Raw genomic sequence first — 17,714 nt, 5'->3', positions numbered from 1 at the left:
GGCTGGCCACTGCAGGAAGCGGTGCAACGATGGGAGAGGCTTCACGGAGCTGGTGTAGCTCCAGGGTCTTCTGATGCTCGCCGGTGTGCCAGGGCCCGCACGCCTCCTCTGCTCCGTGCCGCGGCCTGCGCATGGCCCCACAGACGGGGATCGCGCAGAGCCAGCGCAGGCAAGGCCAGAGTCTCTGTGCAGTGTGACTTCACGCACAGCAAACGCAGGAGAGCCTCGGGCACGACATTCCCCCCTCGTCCTCAGGCAGAGGGCCAGAGTGAGCTCCCTTCGCTCAGTGGCTTTGCAGCCAGTCTCTGGCCACCTCAGCCACAGAGGCGCTGGAAGAAGAGCTGGCGGAGAGGCCTGCCCAACGCTCCAAAGAGCCTCCAGCAGCTAGAGGAGGAAGCGGCACGGCATTCGATTGGCTGACAGGCAGCTGTATCGGCTGCTCAAGGCTCAGCCCTGGGCAGAGGAGGGTAGCTGCCCTGACCGAAAAACCAGGTCTTCTGTAACCGCTGCCCTCCACAGCAGCCGACCGAGAAAGGAGCCGTCCCACAGAGTTATTCTAGAAAGGCTTCTTTATTTAAAATCCATACAAGAATAAATATGGTGGCCACTGGGGGGAGGGGGCAGGAGAGGAAAGACTACCTGACAGGCCCACAGGCAGCCAGGCAAGGCGTTCCAGAGCAATGAGCATGTTCTCTGTCTCTTGTGGTTGCGGACATTTGTTTTAGACCTGCCCTTCCTCCGGCACTCGAATGAACGATGCAATGTGGAGCTGTTGGAGGAGCAGCCGCGCGCACACCCCTTCAGCCCAGAGTCCTGCTCAGGCTTCCACATGAAGGAAGGAGGAGGACACCTTCCCGTGCGGTTCTGTAAGAGGATCTGCACTCTGCTTCCGGGGCACTCAGGACTGCTGGGCACTGGGAGCGAGCAGCTGCCGGCAAGCAGCTGAGACAGGAAGGCTCTGCAGAGCAGACTTGCAGATGGTCCCATAGGATTGGGAATAACTGCCCAGGCAGGCCTTGGCATCGCCAGCTGTCCCCACATTTGCTGTAACCTGGAACATCTTTTTACAGGGCTTTGGAAAAGGATGAGCTTCCCTTCCATGGGACTCAGAGCTCCCTGGATTCTGCATAAGAGAAAGAAGGGTGATTGCAAAGAAGTGGGGATTTCTTTATTCACTGTATTTTTAAAACAATCCAAGTTCTCTGATAATGAACAATACATTAAAATTAGGTACAAATATTTAAACAAAATAAGAACAGTGGATAATCAAGGAATAACACTATCAGAGCACAAAGGCAAATTAAAATGAGCAGCAGATTGAAGCTCTTAAAAACTATTCTTAAAAGGCCTGGCTCAGCCCCTGGCAGCATCAGCAGGTGGGCTGAGGAAGCGCCCACCCGGAGGCCGGATGGCTGTTGCTGCCTGTCCACACCAGCTGCTCAGGGCTGGATGGACCGAGGGTCTCACCCTGCATAAAGCAACTTCCCATGTTCCCAGGCACCAAGGGGGAAAGGAACTTGTACTCACCACTCCGGTCTTGGTGAGCAAAGAGACCTTCCTCATCAAGGAGTGATTAAGAGCTGCTTCCTGAGCCTGGCCCAGCAGGAGTCTGGAGTGAGGAACAGCTGGATTTTGTCTCTCCAGCCCTTCTGCAACCTGCTGAAGCAGAACCCTGACTGAGCCCAAGTTCTGCTAACCCACAAACCGGTGGGCGATGAGAGGGGATTGGGCAGAGAGGAAGAGCAGTAGCAGCTGAGACATCCTGAGGTGGCCCCGGACATCGACTGGACCTCCTGCTGAAGGCCCAGAAGTCAGTCAGTCAGTCAGTGGGTGGGGAGCAGCCATTTCCCAAGGTTGCCCTCCACAGGAACTGGGCTGGAAAATCCTTTGCCGTTATATATAATTTCTAGTATGCAAAGCAGTTGGCATATCTTCATCATCCCCATCATTATCAACTATACCTTTCAGACCGCCTCTCCCAACTGTGATGTCGGACACTATGCTCAACCTCTGGGGTCCTCCTCTGAGTGCCCACCCCACAGAATTGGAGGGAGGCAACAAGGGGAAGGGGCTTTTCTGTGGTGGAACAACCTCTCTGTTCTGGCCACCTAGCACCAAACTTGCCATCTTTTTGGCAATAGGTTAAGACCTAGAAACAAAGAAACTGAGTGAGTCAGAAGGGGCTTCCCAGGACATCTAGTCCGATTCCCAGTTCCAGTGGCTCCGCTCACGACACGCCCACCATGGGCATGTCTAGCCTGCATCAAGACAGTCCTTGATGCAGTGGCCTCGAAAGATCTCCATGGTTATCCAAGGAGGGGCTCATCCAGGTAACTCTTTTCCTTGGCAGGGGCTTTTTTACTGAATGTTTTTTAGCTATTTAGAATCCATTTTATTCATTGCTTTGTTTTTACAGTATTTGTCTTGTATTTTATTGTACTGCTTTATACAGTGCTGTAAACAACCCAGACAGCTTTGGGGTGGTAATCATCATCATCACCATCTTGATGATGATAATACCATACTGTCTTTATGCCTTGTCTTTCTTCCTCCTCAAGGAAGAGAAGGCGGCTTACAAGAACCTTGCAAGTGGAAAAAAGGTGGGTTATAAATGCAGCAGCATCTTGGCTATTTGAGGGCTGCTCAAAGTGTCTCCTCCGCCAGATGTGCAATTCAGTTGCTCAGTCAGAGTTACTCACCCCGTGGAGACGGGGCGCGTCTGCTGCAGGGCCCAGGGTGCTCCCTGGCGCAGGGGACAGCTGCCTCCTCACTCGCGGGTTGAGGGAAGCAGCCCGCTGGGGAAGGCACGACACACCGCGATTCCTTGTCGCTGTGCTGCCAGGAGCCAGATCACCTGCAGAAGGGGGAACACCGACAGGAGAAGAGGCTCTCGGTCATTTCACCTGGGAAGAAATGCCAGAGCAGCCGGAGCGGCAGTAACACCTGCAGCAGGATGAGTGTCCCCCCCAAAGGTGGCCTCTCCTTCCGCAATCTGTGGGTGCCAATGGTGCCCATTTGATCCATTGTGTGACGGAAGGCACGGAAGCCTTCTTGCCCGAGCGTGACCGAAGGGCAAACTTCCTGGGCTGGCTACTTTGTTTAAGATGCCTGTGGCCCTCGCTGCCATCCGTGGCAGATCAGGCAAGTGAGAAGATCAGACCAGTGAACAGCCTTGTCACATTTTGCAAGATTGGTTTTAAATGACAGCCTGGCTTCCCAAAATAAACAAAGATAATAACAGACATTTAAAAACGAACATCCCAGTACTTAGTGTGAGTGAACTAAAGTGAACTGGAATGGGATGGTCATACTAATATAACCTGCTTTACCCTGAAAATGACAAGCTCAGAAGAAATGGAGTGGCTCTAATACTGAGGTCTGGGTAGCACAGGCAGTTGGGGGCTATAAAGTAAAATCCAGCAGAATGATATCAATCAGAATTTGAAAACCAATCAACCTAATCATGATTTTAGTCAAAAGCAATGGAAGAAATTGAAAACTTTTGTGCAGGTGTTCAAGAGTAAATTGATAACACATCAAAATAAGACATGCTATTAATCCTAGCTGACTGGAATGCAAAACTGGGAAACAAAGCAGAATCAAATGTTGGAGGAAAATTTAGCCTAGGAGTAAGAAACGAAACAGCTTGTAGAGTTTTACAAAAGCAACAACCTGTTCCACACAAACCCACACTTCAAGCAACTGCTCACATGGGCCGCACCAGATGGCCAATGCAGTAGTCAAACAGATTATGGACTGGGAGCAAAAGCTGGAGAATCTGTATTCTTGCTGCCAAAAGAAGACCAGGAGCAGACTGCGGTGGCAGCCATCAGCTCTTAATTTCAAAAACCAGAGTCAAGCTAAACAAGATCACCAAGAGAAGAACAGTGCCAAAGTATAACTTAAGTAACATTCCCAAGGAATTTAGATTCCGCATAAAGAACAGGTTTATATTGTTCAGCTTGAGCGATCATGAGCCACATTTGCTGTGGACGGGCTAAAATCCGAAGCACACTAAAGGAAGAATGCCACAGACAATTCCTCACTGCACACAAGAAGCCCAGTTGCAAAAGACAGGAGAAGGAAAAGCAAAAGGAAACAGAAATAGGATCAAAATCCAATTACTATCATGTAGAGACAAAAAGAAGTATTGCCATGATAGTCCAAAGAGACAGAAGAGAGCAATAAAAGAGAAAAATCAAGATGCCTCCTCCAGAAGATCCAAGAAATCAAACGGAAATTCAATCCTAGACGAATAACACCAAAGGAAAAAAAAGGGAGCATATTCCATCACCAGGGAAAAGTAAAGAGAAGGTGGAAAAAATATGCAGAAGAACTGCACAAAATTTAAAATGAAATTTAAAAGAGAAGAAGGGGTGCCAGACTCCTTTGAGGTGGAACCCTATCAAGAAGAACCTGCAGTGTTAGAAAGCAAAGTGTAAGCCGCTCTGCAAAGAGCACCTGGAGCAGGCAAGATACACCTGGGACCACGCCGAGGTGCATAAAAGGAATCGGATCAGATCCTAACAAAGCTATGCGTACAACTCTGGGAAACAAAACTGCGGCCCACACCACAGACGGGACATGAACGGGAATGTGTCGGGAAGCACATTCCAATCCCCAAGAAAAGGGATGCAGAAGCGTGCGGCAAGCACAGGACCACGGCATTATCTTCCCAGAAGTTCGAAGAAGACTGAGACTTGGAAGGACAGCGGTGAAGGGACTAGAAAGGACGGCAGAGCGCAAGGACGTTTCACTGGAGAACACTCTCAAACTCATCCACGCTATTGGACTCCCTACAGGAAGAACATTCACACATTCAAAACACGGTGCTGGAGGAGAGCTTTGCGAATATCCTGGCTGACAGAAAGACGAAGAAGTGAGTTCTCAATCATCAAGCCAGAGCTTTCCCTGGAAGCAAAAAATGCAAAACTGAGGCTGCCGTACTTCAGACACACCATGAGAAAGCAAGATTCAGTGAAGAAGACAATCGAGTTAGGGGAAGTTGAAGGCAGAAGATAAAAGGGAAGACCAAATATTAGATCGATGGCATCCATAAAATAAGGCACGGCACTGGAATGGAGCTGCCATGGATAAGAGATTTGGGAGAGTTTCCATTCATAGGATCATCATAAGTTGGAGATGAGTTGACGGCACACAACAACGACGACAACAATGCAGTTAGGATACTTGCTCAGCGCAGTGCCCTGCTTTGCACACCAAAGGTCCGAGATGCCTTCCCTGGCGGAATCCCCGGACAGGGCCGGGTGGCCATTGCTGCCAGGCAGTACAGACAATAGTTGGATAGAGCAGCGGGGGGGAGGAAGGGGGAGGTCTGACTCCATAGAAGGCAACATCTTAGGGTCCTAGCAGCAAAATGGATGTACAGAAAAAATAACCAAGCCATTACCGCCAGCAGAAAACAACAAAACTGCCAGCAGGCAAAGATTTCCTGGAAGGCAGCGGTCCCTGCCTTCCAGCAGAGTATCATGAGGGAGAGGGCAGCACTGGGATCTCAGGGCCCTGCCAAGGCCACGACCAAAGCCCCCTCTCCCTGGTTGCGGCCAAACGAGCCTCACAGCAGAGGGAGGCCAGCATGACATGGGCAGAAGTGCACCCGGCAATATCCATGTGCTGCCTGAGAGTGGAGCCATTGTGTGGTGCCAGTCACGATCCCTACGGCTGCAGAAGGCCAACGGGAAGCACGGCACCAGCAGAAGACATGGGAAATGCAGTCCTTGTGAAACTACGCCCCCAAATTAGCGCGACTGCCTCCACATGTCGTGAGCACAGTGTGTCATTCAGGACATAGTTATTGCTGCTGGGTCAAAATTAACTTTCTAATAACTTGGATCTTAAAATAATCAAAACTACTAAGAGACTGAACAAACCTGTAACAAGTTTCTATTGTCTCTACCAAAGACTATGTTCCCACTTAAAACTAAGCAGAGCTCCTGCAGTCGTTCCTAGACAGTTATGCATTTTTGGTAGAGAGCTGGATATCAGATTTGGATGCCCAGACTCCTTTTCCTAGACAGACCGAGATGCTCTCTGACATGCGCCTCCACGGAGTTGATGTGGGACATCATTGCTTCTGGGAGAGCAGTCAGTGAAGGCTGCTAACTACCCCTGGCCATCTTGCACAGCTCCGTTCTTCTGGACAAGCAGCCACGCCTTTTCCTCAGGGATCTCCAGCACAATTTGCTTTCCCCTTGAAAAGTTCAAGAAATGCTCCCTGGGAGAATTCTGAGACATCCGCAGGCCCTGCTGTTCCTTTTGGTCCGGAAAAGAACCTCCCCTGCTGAATTCTGCCATGAAACCTGTCAGCTCTCCCTGCTAGATCACTCTGTTTGCTTGCTCCCTGGGAGCCTGGTAGTCCCTGGACAAGCTGAGGGCGTCCTTTGACCTGCTGAGCTAGGCGTCAGGATGCAGGATGACTAGGACCTCAACTGGATCATCAGTTAAAGTGACAGGAAAACCTCAAAGAGCCACTAGAAAACTTGCCTGGTGTGGAGGATCTGCTGTCCATGACAAAGGAACCACACCAAGGCCCCTCACCCCAGACAGCCTCCCCCGCACCCCGGCGCGCAAGTGTCGAGGAAGTCCAGGGTAACTCTGGTCGAGCGCCTGGCACCGCACTGAGAGAAGCTCGTGGGTGTTGTAAACTGCTAGGACTGCCAGTCTGAGAGGCCTTCCGTCTTGCTTTTGATCACTCCCAGGCCCCGCTGGGTCCCTCAGGCAAAGCAGTGCTTGCACAGCTCAGGCACGGGAAAATCACCTCCAGAGACGGCTTGGTCTGAGTGGCAGTCAATAAACATGTCTGAGCCTAAGCTGCCCTGCAGGGCAACTGCAAGGCTGGGATCCCGCTTAAGCTGCTTGGAAGACAGCGATGTGCGAGGCCAGGAGGGCGGGTGGCAGGGCGGTCCAGGCCCACCCTGGAAGCAGACCTGCCTGCAGCAACATCTGGCACCAGCGTCCATGGGGAGCTGCTCCTCGCCGCACTGCAGATGCTCCCATCGTGTGGCAGGCTCCAGTCTCCCGGAGAGACGAGCAAGCGCGAGCTGGCCCGGGCCGTGGGCATGACCCTGCTGCTCCGGGCCAACAAGTGGCCCTGCACACTCGACCTGGGGCTCCTGGCCTGCTACATCAGCACAGCCCTTTCCTCACACAGAAAGCCCCCTGCCCATTTCTGTGGAGGCAGAGCCCCTCCAGCGCTCAGAGCAGCTCCTCCCTGCACAGCCTGGGACAAGCTGAAGCCCCGGAGCCGCACCCCAGCGAGGCCGGTTGGGTGCTGGGCTGCGTCTCACGGCAGAGGCCAGTCGAGAGCTGCTGCCTGGTCTAGTCTTGACGTGCCTCCGACACGCCCAACTGCTGCCCGCCCAGCCCAGACACCTCCGGCCGCTGTATCACTAGCCAGAGGGGCCTTCCTCCCCCTCGTCCAATGCCTCCTCTTTCACCCCTGCATGTAATTCACGCCTGGGAGGGCAACACATACCATGGGTGCCCGTGGGATTACAGGCTGAGGAGCTGGTCTCTGGCCTCGGGCACAGGCTGCATTCCTCACTGGCCCCCACGCCGTGGGGGGAGCCACCGGGTGGAAAGGGCTGTGGCCCTCCCTGGGCCTTGCTGCGGGCTTTGAGAGGAGCGAAGGCCGGCTGAAGACGCTCCCGCTGGAGCTGCTGCTGTCTCTGACGCTGGTTCCTGGTCTTCCGGTCCAAGATCACCTGCAAGCAGGCAGGCAGGCAGGCAGGCAGGCAGGCAGGCAGGCAGGCAGGCAGGCAGGCAGGCAGGCAGGCAGGCAGGCGGGCGGGCGGGTAGGAAGGAAGGAAGGAAGGAAGGAAGGAAGGAAGGAAGGAAGGAAGGAAGGAAGGAAGGAAGGAAGGAAGAACCGGTCAGGTTTCAAATGCCGCTACTAAGACAAGAGAGACTAAAAACAAGATAGGAGAGTGGGGGAAGGGAGCAGCAACAGTGTACTTGTGGGGGAATCTTCAAGGAATTACTCAGGCAGGAAAGCACCCAGCGCCGGCCCACCTAGCAAGGCTCCCCACCTTCTGCCCCGTCTCCTCCTCAGGACGGTGTTCTGGGGCAGACACCATTCCGGCAGGCACCCCCTTGCTGCCGCGCAGCCCCGGTGGCGATTTCCCTCAGCCCCTGGGCCATCACTAGGTCAGTCGCGCTCGGTCTAAGTAGGTGCTTCTCCAACACCAAAAAGCCCAAGGGAAATTCTGCGGCCTTGAGCCCTGTGCAAGAAGTTCGCAGAATTCTGCAATCAGAGATGGCAGGAGTGGAGCCGCCTGGAGCCGGGGGTCAGACTAGATGGCCTGGGAGGTCCCTTCTGACTCACTCTGTTTTTCTGTTTCTGTGTTTCTGATTCCCAGCCTTTGATGGCCAGCACATTATCATCTACCCTGAGTCCCTGAAAGGGTGCGGGGGCCCAGTAGGCCCAGCAAATGGGTCAGCAGTTTTGGGGGGGGGGCCTCCTTGGCCCTGTCTGCCTGGAGGGGAGAAAGACGCTACCTCATACAGCTTGTTGCGATACTCGGCCACAGAGAGCTGCACGTCGTCATCCAGAGGCAGAATGACGCTGTAGCCGAGCGCAGGCTCCTTGGCGGGACAGCGGAACCTGCCAAGAGGCCAGAGTGAGACGAGCTGGCCTGGCCGGCAGAGGCCGGGGAGACGCGCGCCCGTCTGCCGAGCACCCGCTCCCCGCAGTGGCCCAGGCACAGCAGCCAGATGCTCCAGGCAGGTTCTGGAGCTGTCAGCAGCTGGGCGAACGGCTCTCGTGGCACAGGCCAAAAGGGTCTTCCTTCCTCTCGAGGTGCCCACCGTTGCACATAGGGATGCTCCAGTGCCTCTTCCACTGTAAGCCGCTTCTCAGGGCTGAACACCAGGAGTCGCTTCAGGAGGTCCAAGGCCTGTGGGGGGGTGGAGGTGGGCAAGAGGTCCTCAAAGGTCGCCTGCTGCCTATGGCCAGACAAAAGACACAATCGAGGCAGTTCAGCCGCCCTGCCCGGTGCTCCCTGCCTCAGTGAGACGTGGGCGTCCCGCCACTGGGGAGGGAAGGACACTCACTGGCTGCTCAGGCGGTTGATGAGAGAGGCTCTATAGTCTGAATGGAAAGCCGCCACATCTAGAAGAGAAAAGCAGCGGATCACTGCCGGAGCAGCACCAGGAGGGAGGGGCTGGGGCTCGACTTGCCATGCGCCGCTTGCCAAAGGGGCAACGCCGCGCAGCGCAGCGCAGCGCAGCCCAGGGCTCCCAGAGGAAACGACCCAGCACCCCTCTCTCCCCAGGTGGCACTCAGGCGCAGAGTGACTGGTCCCGCCCCTGCTTCCTGCGGGGAAAGGAGCGGAGGACCGGTGTCCTCCTCCCTCAGTCTGGTGGCCTCTGCAGCTCCTGGATCTGGAGGGCATTCAAGATGTCTGGAGATCTCCACCTCCACCTCCTGCCACCCCCAGTCAGAGCGCCCCTGCCAGCACCGGCGGGAGGTGCAGCCCCGGCAGGTTTGCCTGCAAGCTGCCCGTTGCTGCCTGAAGCACACTTGCTCGGCCTACAAGCAAGGAACCCCAGTTGGTGGCGGAGGCTCTGCCACAACTGCCAGCCAAGGCCCTCTGGCAGCAATGGCTGCCTGCCCTTCCACTTCGCGGGCACAGCCGCTCGCTGGGAGGCCGCCATCGCGCGCAGCAGCCACCCATCCATCTGCAGCACCAGTGAGTGGGTCAAGCAAGAGGCAGCGTTCGCTTTCATTTTTTGTTCCCATATCAAGATTGCCAGCACAGGCTGAGAAACCAGATGGCATTGTTTTATGGATCTGTAACATGTAAGTAACATCTTTTTCAAAAATTGATACAGCCTGCAAAATATTAAACAAAGGCAACAATTAAGCGCCAAACAACCATCATGTAAAAGTGCTATTTAAAATGCTGGCCACATGGCCGTGTCCTGGTGTGCATATGCCCAAAATACACAACAGGGGAGGTTAATCTCAAGAATAACCGGCTGCCCATGAATTGCCCCAGACGGCACTCCCGAGCACTCCTCAGTCGGCCCTTTTATGCACCGATCGTTAAAGAGTTACACGCAACATGTTAACCCTTTCCAGCAGGTTACTGGAGTGAAGAGTTTCAGTGGTGGGATCTTCCCTGCCTCCACGCCCAAAAGATGCTCCAAAGGAGGGGGGGAGAATGGGATGTTATTCCAGGGGAGAGGAGAGGGCTGGTGTGAATTGCCCTTTGTTTGAGCCGCGGTTATCAGTCCAGTGCCAGCTGCCGCTCGCTATCTCTGGAAAGGTCCCTGGTTAGTGTCAGCTGCATTTCAAGGATGCACAAATGATGACACCTAGAGAAAAGGGTTCTTTTTCTGGCCCAGCCACATCATAACATTTGCATGATTGTGCCTGTGTAAGTTATACCTATTGATTTGTGCTTCAAAACATACTGAAGTTAGTAAAAAACCGTGGTGGAACAGTTTTCCCCGATGCTTAACAAACCTCAGCGTTGGTCCCAGTTTGACCTCCTGCGAGAGGGGCTTCCTGGAAAGGCCTCACTCCCAGTGGGTCGCGAGAGCCAGGAAAGGATCCCGACGATGGCCTTGCAGTGCCAGCACTTTGGCATAAGAGGCGCACTCTTCAGCATTTGGGTCCCGGGCCTTTCAGGGACCCGGAGGCAGCAAGCCCAGCAATCTCCTCTGGGCCTGAAAGTGAACAGGCTCCCCCGGATTTCTTAAGATGCATTCCCAGCAGGCAGCACACACGTCACACACCCTGAACAGCTCTGCCGATCAGCCCTCCAGCCACGGAAGGGCAGTGGAGGAAGCCGGATTTTCCATCACCACCGCAGAGGAGGCTCCATAAAGGGCTCCTGCGTGTGTCCAGTCACACTTGCCCTGTGTGTCCCCCACACAAACTCCGGGAGCCTCTCAGTACTTGCTTCCACAGAGCAGCTGGGCAATGGAGAGACCCTCCCCTGCCTGAGACCCTACTAGGCACAGCAGAGAGGACCAGGTGGGATGAAGATGTGGCCTGAACTGCCGCAAGGCCTAGTTGCCTGTCCACCCGCCCGGCACTTCCCGATCCCTTCTCCTGAAGATGCTGTGGCTTGGGCCTGGGGCTGCCGCCTGCAGGGGCTCCACTCCGCCCCTAAGCTCTGGTCCCTCCTGAAGCACTGTTCCCGAGCAGCAAGTCCGAAAAGCAAAGCCCAAAGACACCGAGGGAGAACCAGGTGTACCTGGGTACACGCACAATGGGGCTGTTATGCTTGCACAAACCCAGACTAAAGCATTCATGTCCAGATTCTTCATTTCTGAATTTCAAGTTTGTGTGATTTCCTTTAAACAAAAAGAAAGTTTCTAAATTCAGAATCCACAAATTTGGCATTGCTTGCATTACCAGCTTCTGCGCCTAGTTTCTGTGCTTGGGTAGGGTTACGCACATGCCTTTGTCAAGAGTGTGCAGTAAGGCAGAGGCTGAAATCCAGCTTCCACTGCCACAAAATCCAAAATCCTGCAAGTGGACTAGATGGTAGGGATGTGGGTTCTCTGCAGAAATGCATTTTTAAAGTAAGTTTCTGGCTCTTAATGCTGAAAAGTTAGTTTTGGTAAGAAGTAAGAAATGCCTGCGGAGATCTTGCAAGTTATTCCTTGGAAGTGCTGCTGCAAAGCGGAGTGGGCCTTGGGTCCTGCTGCCCCTGCCCTTCCCCAGCCTCACAGGCTCTTCTCACCTTCTGGGGATGGCGGAGGAACAACCCGCAGGATCTGCTCGATCTGATGGACTGTGGACGTGCCTGGGAACAGCGGCTTCCCCAGAAGCATCTCCCCCAGGATGCAGCCGATGCTCCACATGTCCACGCCCTTGGTGTAGCTGCAGGGAAGAAAGGAAGGGCGGAAAGCAGGGGCCCCTGCCTGGGACCGGCATGGAGGCGGCGCACGGTGGCGCTCAGGTGGCGGAGGGCGAGGGTGTTGCGTGTGGCTCCCCTACTTCTTTGCGCTACTGTGCAAAGCCCTTCTGCGCCCCTCCTTTCAGTGGTGATGTGCGTCCTCACCTGCCTTGCCCACATTTGCTTAAACATGCCACAAGGTGTTAATAAAGGAGAGCACCAGGGTTTGTGGGGTGGCCAAAAAGCGTCCCTCGGCTCACCTCTGGGTGGGATCCAGGTCAGCTATGGAGCCCAGGGCCGACCGGGTGCAGAGACCTGGCATAGCCGCCAAGGCTGCTGCGCGCTGAAGGGAATCAGGTCTGCCCCCGGAAATTGCTGCAGGGCCAAGTGAGGGAAGGGGGCACATGAGAGGAGCCCCCCAGCAAGTGGTGCCTGACCAGGGGCTAGCTAGAAGGGCCCCCTCCCTCACCAAGACATCGGAGGGATGACGAAATCTAGCAAAACATTCGCATCCTCCTCCCCCCGCCCACTCAGGAGAGGTACTCAGTGCCCTTGTGGATTACTGAGGGAAAAGGTCACCCCGAGAATAGCACCCCTTTCTCCCACCTCACCCAAGTCTGGAAAATTTGTGAAAGAGTCGGGGAGGGGAGGAAGAGCAGCCCTGCCCTTTGCTCTCCATGGGGACTTCCAGGGGTCTGAGGACCCCTCTTGAATGCAAGCAGCTCATGCCCCTAGAAAGGCGATGGGGAGAAAGGAAAAGGCAGCCCCCCGACTGCTCCTCATCAGAACTCGAACACTCAACTCCCTTACCTGTGAGAGGCAAGCAGGATCTCGGGAGCCCGGTACCAGCGAGTAGCTACATACTCGGTGAGAGCAGCGATCCCCTGCTCTTTGTGGAGCTGGCACAGGGAACGCGCCAGTCCAAAGTCACACAGTTTAACAAAGCAGTCAGCATCCAGCAGGATGTTGGAAGGCTGCAATTGGAAAGGGGAAAAGAAAGGGGGAGCCCACCATCATGCCCAGGTGGTGCAAGGAGCCAAGTGTCCGGTCACAAGTGCGTCAGTGAGGGCTCGGCTCCAGTCCCTGTGCAGCCACACATGGCGCCGAGTGATGGTCCCGAGCCCATTTCCCTCCTTCCCTGCCTCTCATTCCCTCTCTTTGAGGCTGACCCACCTCACAGGGGGGTGGAGAGGATAATTAAGCAACCCGGAGCTGCGATAAGAAGTTCCTCAAGAGGGCTTTCCACCAAAACATGCAGGGGCAGCATGGCCTGCCTGGCCAGGACTTACATACTCCAACAAAGCAGGGCCCCACACTAGTCTCTAAAAGCAGAGGAAGTAAACGAGGGCACAGCGAGAACGAGCCTCAGTGTTTCCACACCAGTGCCCAGAGGATGGGAAACAAGCAACACGGACCTGAGCTCATAGGACGCGAGGGCAATTACGATCGTATAGGAATAGCTGAAACGCGGTGGGATGACCCACATGACTGGAACTCTACAACTGATGGAAAAATTGTATAAGGAAAAACAGAAAGGACAAAAACGGAGGTGGAGTCGCGCTATATGCAAGAGACACACATCTCTGCAAAGAAATACAAGAAGAGGAACAATTGAAAGCATCTGTCTTAATTTAAAGGGAGCAAAAAATAAGAAAAGCATAGTTGTTGGCATCTGTTACTGACTACCCAGTCAAAAAGACCTTTGAAAAGCAACTTGCCAGATATTTCCAAGAATGATTTAGTCATCATGGGGAACTTCAATTTCGCCCCTCCAACAAAATGAGAGACAAATTCTGTCAAGTATAGCCCCTCCAAGAGATTCCTGACATGCTTTGCCAGCAACTTTCTCCAGCAGAAAGTAGAGGAAGGTACAAGAGGATGAGCGATCCTCAATTTAATACTAACACGAATGGGCTGATGGACAAAGTAAGAAGCATGGAAACTCTGTGGGAAAGTGACCGTGTGATACTTGAATTCTTGTTTATAAAGGAGACAAAGGGGAACTGGAGCCAAACAAGCATCCTGGACTTCAATTCCATCAAGCAAAAAGTGTAGAAGGCAGCAGAGGAAGCCCACGTGGTTCCACACAAAGTTAAGTGCCAGCCTGAAAGGAAAAAAGGGCATGCACAGGAAGTGGAAGCAGGGCCAGGCCACAAAGGAAGAGCATAAACAAATAGCAAGAAAGATGCAGAAAAAGTAGAAATGGTCCAGAGGAGGGCAAGAAAAAAGATCCAGGGTGTGGAAACACTGCCCTGTGAGGAAAGGCTGAGAGAACTGGGCAGGTTCAGCCTTGAGAAGAGAAGACTGAGGGGGGACATGATATCCCTCCGTAAGTACCTCAAAGGCTGCCACAAAGAGGAAGGTTGAGATCTCTTCTTGCTGTCACCAGAGTGTAGGACATGGAATAATGCCTACATTATTAGGGTTTTAAATGTTTTAAGATTTTTTTCCTTCCCCACAGTCACATTTTCTATGCTTTTCCTCCCTTTTCTTTTTTCTTAGTTTATGATGTCTTGTTTTATATTGTTTTAGTAATTGTGGTTTTATTACTGTATTACTGTAATTTTATATTATGCAAGCCATCCTGAGCGCTTGTCGGAAGGATGGGATATAAATGTAATAAATAATAATCAAGTCAAGCTGCAACAACCCAGATTCAGGCTAGATATTAGGAAGAGCTTCCTCACTGTCAGAGCAACATGACAGTGGATCCAGCTGCCCGGAGAGGTGGGGGGCTCTCCCACACTGGAGACAATAAAAAAGAAACTGGACGGCCATCTGAGTGGGATGGTGTGACTTGGTGTCCTGCAAGAGCAGGAGGGTGGACCCGATGCCCTTCATGGCCCCTTCCAACTCTGCCATTCTATGGTTCTGTAAAATGTGATGAAATGCCTGGAACAAGGGAGGAAACATACACAAATGTCCAGCAGACACTGGCAGCCCAGCCCAGCACACACTCTTTCTCCTGTCTGTCTCCTTAAATTCATTAAGTTAGAAGAGGCAAATCGTTCCCCCACATACCTTCTGGTCCCTGTGAATGACATTTCCAGAGTGGATGAATTTGGTGGCTTTCAGGAGCTGATACAAAATGTAGCACTTGTGAATATCTTTCAGTAAATTCCCTTTCTTGATCACTGCATGCAAGTCAGTCTCTGAAACAGGAACATTACGAAGGAGCAGTGGGTCCGTTGCACCACATTAGCCACGCGGCCCTGGCCCATCATGCACAAGGCCTGCCCTGCCCTGCCCTGCCCTGCCCTGCCCTGCCCTGCCCTGCCCTGAGAGCTCCACCTCGTGCTTCTACGCACAGCAGGTCGCAACATTCCTGTTAGACCGGTATGACAGTAGAGCCAGTGACCTGGAGAGGGTGTGGGCTCTCCCACACTGCAGGCATTCAAGACGCAGCTGGACAGCCCTCTGAGAGGGACGGCTTAATTGGGAGCGCCGTCCTGCGCGGGGCGGGGGGGGTGGACCTGATGGCCCTCCGGTCCCTTTCGGCTCTACCATCCTATGATTCCATTAAAGGTCGGGAAGTAGAGGCACCAGCAGCACTGCTCGACCTCTCAGGTTATCGCCCTTTGTAAACCCAAACCTCCCACTCCCCTTTCTTTTCTGATTGCTGACATTCACACTGCTCAGGCTGCACTCAAACTATTCTTCAGTTCCACTGTTTTCACTTTTCCCTCTCCTCTTCCTTCCTCCCGACTTCTCGTCATCTAGGCCACTTTCACAGGTTTTCCTCCAACTCAGACTAGCTGCTTTTGCCCCACGTTCAAATGAAAGGAAGGGATGTGCGGCAGCAGGGAAAGGCTCACCCATGGACTCAAAGACCAGGTAAATGTCCTTGTCGTTCTGAGCCCGGATGACGTTCAGGAGTCGGATGATGTTGGGATGCTCTCCAAATTCCTGAAATAAGAGCTGCCAATCAAGAACTCTTCAGACACCCACAGTCTGAAGAACAAGGCAGCCACGTAACCACGAAGAGTCTACTGCGCCCGGGCAGAGGCAGAGAAGGCAGTCAGTGCTCATGCGCTGAAGTTATCGTGTGCCTCCTCTTCACCTGTGCCGCGACTGTACGGAGTTCTCTGATACTCACCTGCAGCAAGGGAAGCATTTTCCAACCCGGCATCTAACAAGCTTATCTCTCTACAAGTCCCTCCAAGGCTGCCCCAAAGAGGGAGGTCAAGAGCTCTTCTTGCCGATGCCAGAGCGCAGGACGCGGAAGAATCAACTCAAGTTGCGACAACCGAGATTCAGGCTGGACATCGGGAAAAGCTTCCTCACTGTCAGAGCAACATGACAGTGGAACCAGCTGCCCGGAGAGATGGGGGGCTCTCCATTCAAAAAGACACTGGACCATCATCTGAGTGGGACTTGGTGTCCTGCAACAGCAGGGGGTGGGACTTCTTGGCCCCTTCCACCTCTACTATTCTATGATTCTAAACAAACTTTCTCGACAGAATCATTAGGGCACGTTACTGAGATTCCTACCCTGTTTTGCAGTCAGTCAACTATGCATCTAAAATCAAATGTTGGTACAAAAACACTGAAAGATTCATATAGAAAATCAAAGTTATCAGCTGAGGGAAGAGTTCATTAATCACTTCAAGATCTCTATCAACAATGGAAAAGTAGGCATGTCATGTGCGGGACCAGCCAGAGCCAGGGGTCAGACTAGATGGCCCAGAAGACCTCTTCTGACTCACTGTTTCTATGTTTCTGCATTCAGTTTCTTCTTCAGCAACCAGAAACACGGCAATCCTACCAGAATTAATTTAGACTGAATCTGGCTACAACTTATTGTAACCCTAAAACCTACCTTGCCCTGGGCGATTCTCAATCTTTTGCCACAAACCCAGGCAAATAGCTCTCGGATCAGAGTCTTCCCGCACTTAGGGCGACCACATTCATTATGGCCGAGCTCAGCCCATTCCCAGCATCTCACTGCCTTCCTGATGGTTCCTAGGCTGCCTCCTAGGAACAAAATCCCGCAAGCCCCAAACCCTCCTCGCTGTTTGCGTTCGGTTAGGGACCGGGATAAGCATGTTCGCCGAGCATTTTGAGAAGCTTCCACCGGATTCCTGAAGACAAGCCGCCCGAGCGCCGGGCCGAGCTCGATCCCCCGCGACTCCTCGGCCGGGCGCTGCCCGTCCCGGCGGCCACGCCGGCTCGGCAGCCCGGGAGGAAGTCGCCGCAGGCGCGCGCTGGGGACGCAGGGCGGCGGCATCGCGCCCGCCCGCCCGGCCAGGCGAGGAGGGCCCCGCTCACCTGGAGGAACATGATCTCCCGGAAGGTCCTCTGAAAGGAAGCACAGGCGGGCTTCAGGCGGCGGCCGGCGGGGTCGCCGCCCCCCGCAGCCCCGGGACCCGCGGAGCCCTCGGCACCGCCCCGCCCGCGCGGCCCCACCTGCGCGTCGGTGCGGTTCCGGAAGGCGTCGAAGATCTTCTTGACGGCCACGACGGCGCCGGTCTTGCGGTCCACCGCCTTCCACACGATCCCGTAGGCCTGCAGGGAGCGCGGGTCGGGTCGGGTCGGGTCGGGTCGGGTCGGGTCGGCGCGGCCCGCCGGAGGCTGCCGGGGGCGCCCGCCGCGCCCTCGCCCTCGCCCTCGCCCCCGCCCAGGCCGTCCGCCTACCCCCTTGCCGAGGCGCCGCTTGATCTCGTAGCGCCGCGCGACCTGCTCCTCCACCTCGGCCGCCGCGCTCATCCCGCCCGGCCGGTCGCCGCCTTCGTGCGGGCGGCGCGGCCAGTTGACCGCGGCTGCCATGGAGACGCCGCCGGCCGCCCGGCCCTGCGCACGCGCGCCCGCGGGACACTCGGGCGCCTCCGCCCGGCAGGGGGC

The 17,714-nt window shown here is 54.4% G+C and overlaps 1 protein-coding gene across 1 annotated transcript; it reads right to left on the bottom strand.

The window, feature by feature from the left end:
* Positions 1-612: 612 nt before the first annotated feature.
* Positions 613-17,639, bottom strand: MAPK15 (mitogen-activated protein kinase 15). Its single transcript, XM_044434362.1, has 14 exons — positions 17,508-17,639; positions 17,280-17,378; positions 17,142-17,171; positions 15,689-15,779; positions 14,895-15,025; positions 12,684-12,847; positions 11,718-11,857; positions 9,073-9,130; positions 8,827-8,964; positions 8,518-8,623; positions 7,496-7,724; positions 2,700-2,854; positions 1,528-1,656; positions 613-1,123 (listed from the first exon to the last, which is right to left on the bottom strand). Exons 1-14 carry the CDS (start codon positions 17,637-17,639, stop codon positions 899-901), a joined length of 1,827 nt encoding a protein of 608 aa, XP_044290297.1. The 3' UTR covers positions 613-898.
* Between the last annotated feature and the right edge of the window lie 75 nt (positions 17,640-17,714).

Source organism: Varanus komodoensis, unplaced genomic scaffold (assembly GCF_004798865.1).
Source record: "Varanus komodoensis strain SLA01 unplaced genomic scaffold, ASM479886v1 scaffold276, whole genome shotgun sequence".
Lineage (NCBI taxonomy): Eukaryota > Metazoa > Chordata > Lepidosauria > Squamata > Varanidae > Varanus > Varanus komodoensis.
This window is presented reverse-complemented; position numbering and strand designations above follow the sequence as displayed.

Excerpts from the sequence above, each read along its gene's own strand:
- MAPK15 (XM_044434362.1), bottom strand. The coding sequence starts at position 17,639 with ATGGCAGCCGCGGTCAACTGGCCGCGCCGCCCGCACGAAGGCGGCGAC. Across the intron at positions 15,780-17,141 it reads GGGAGATCATGTTCCTCCAG|GAATTTGGAGAGCATCCCAA; the intron begins GTGAGCGGGGCC and ends CTCTTATTTCAG. Across the intron at positions 1,657-2,699 it reads ACGCGCCCCGTCTCCACGGG|GTTGCAGAAGGGCTGGAGAG; the intron begins GTGAGTAACTCT and ends CTGCTTCAGCAG.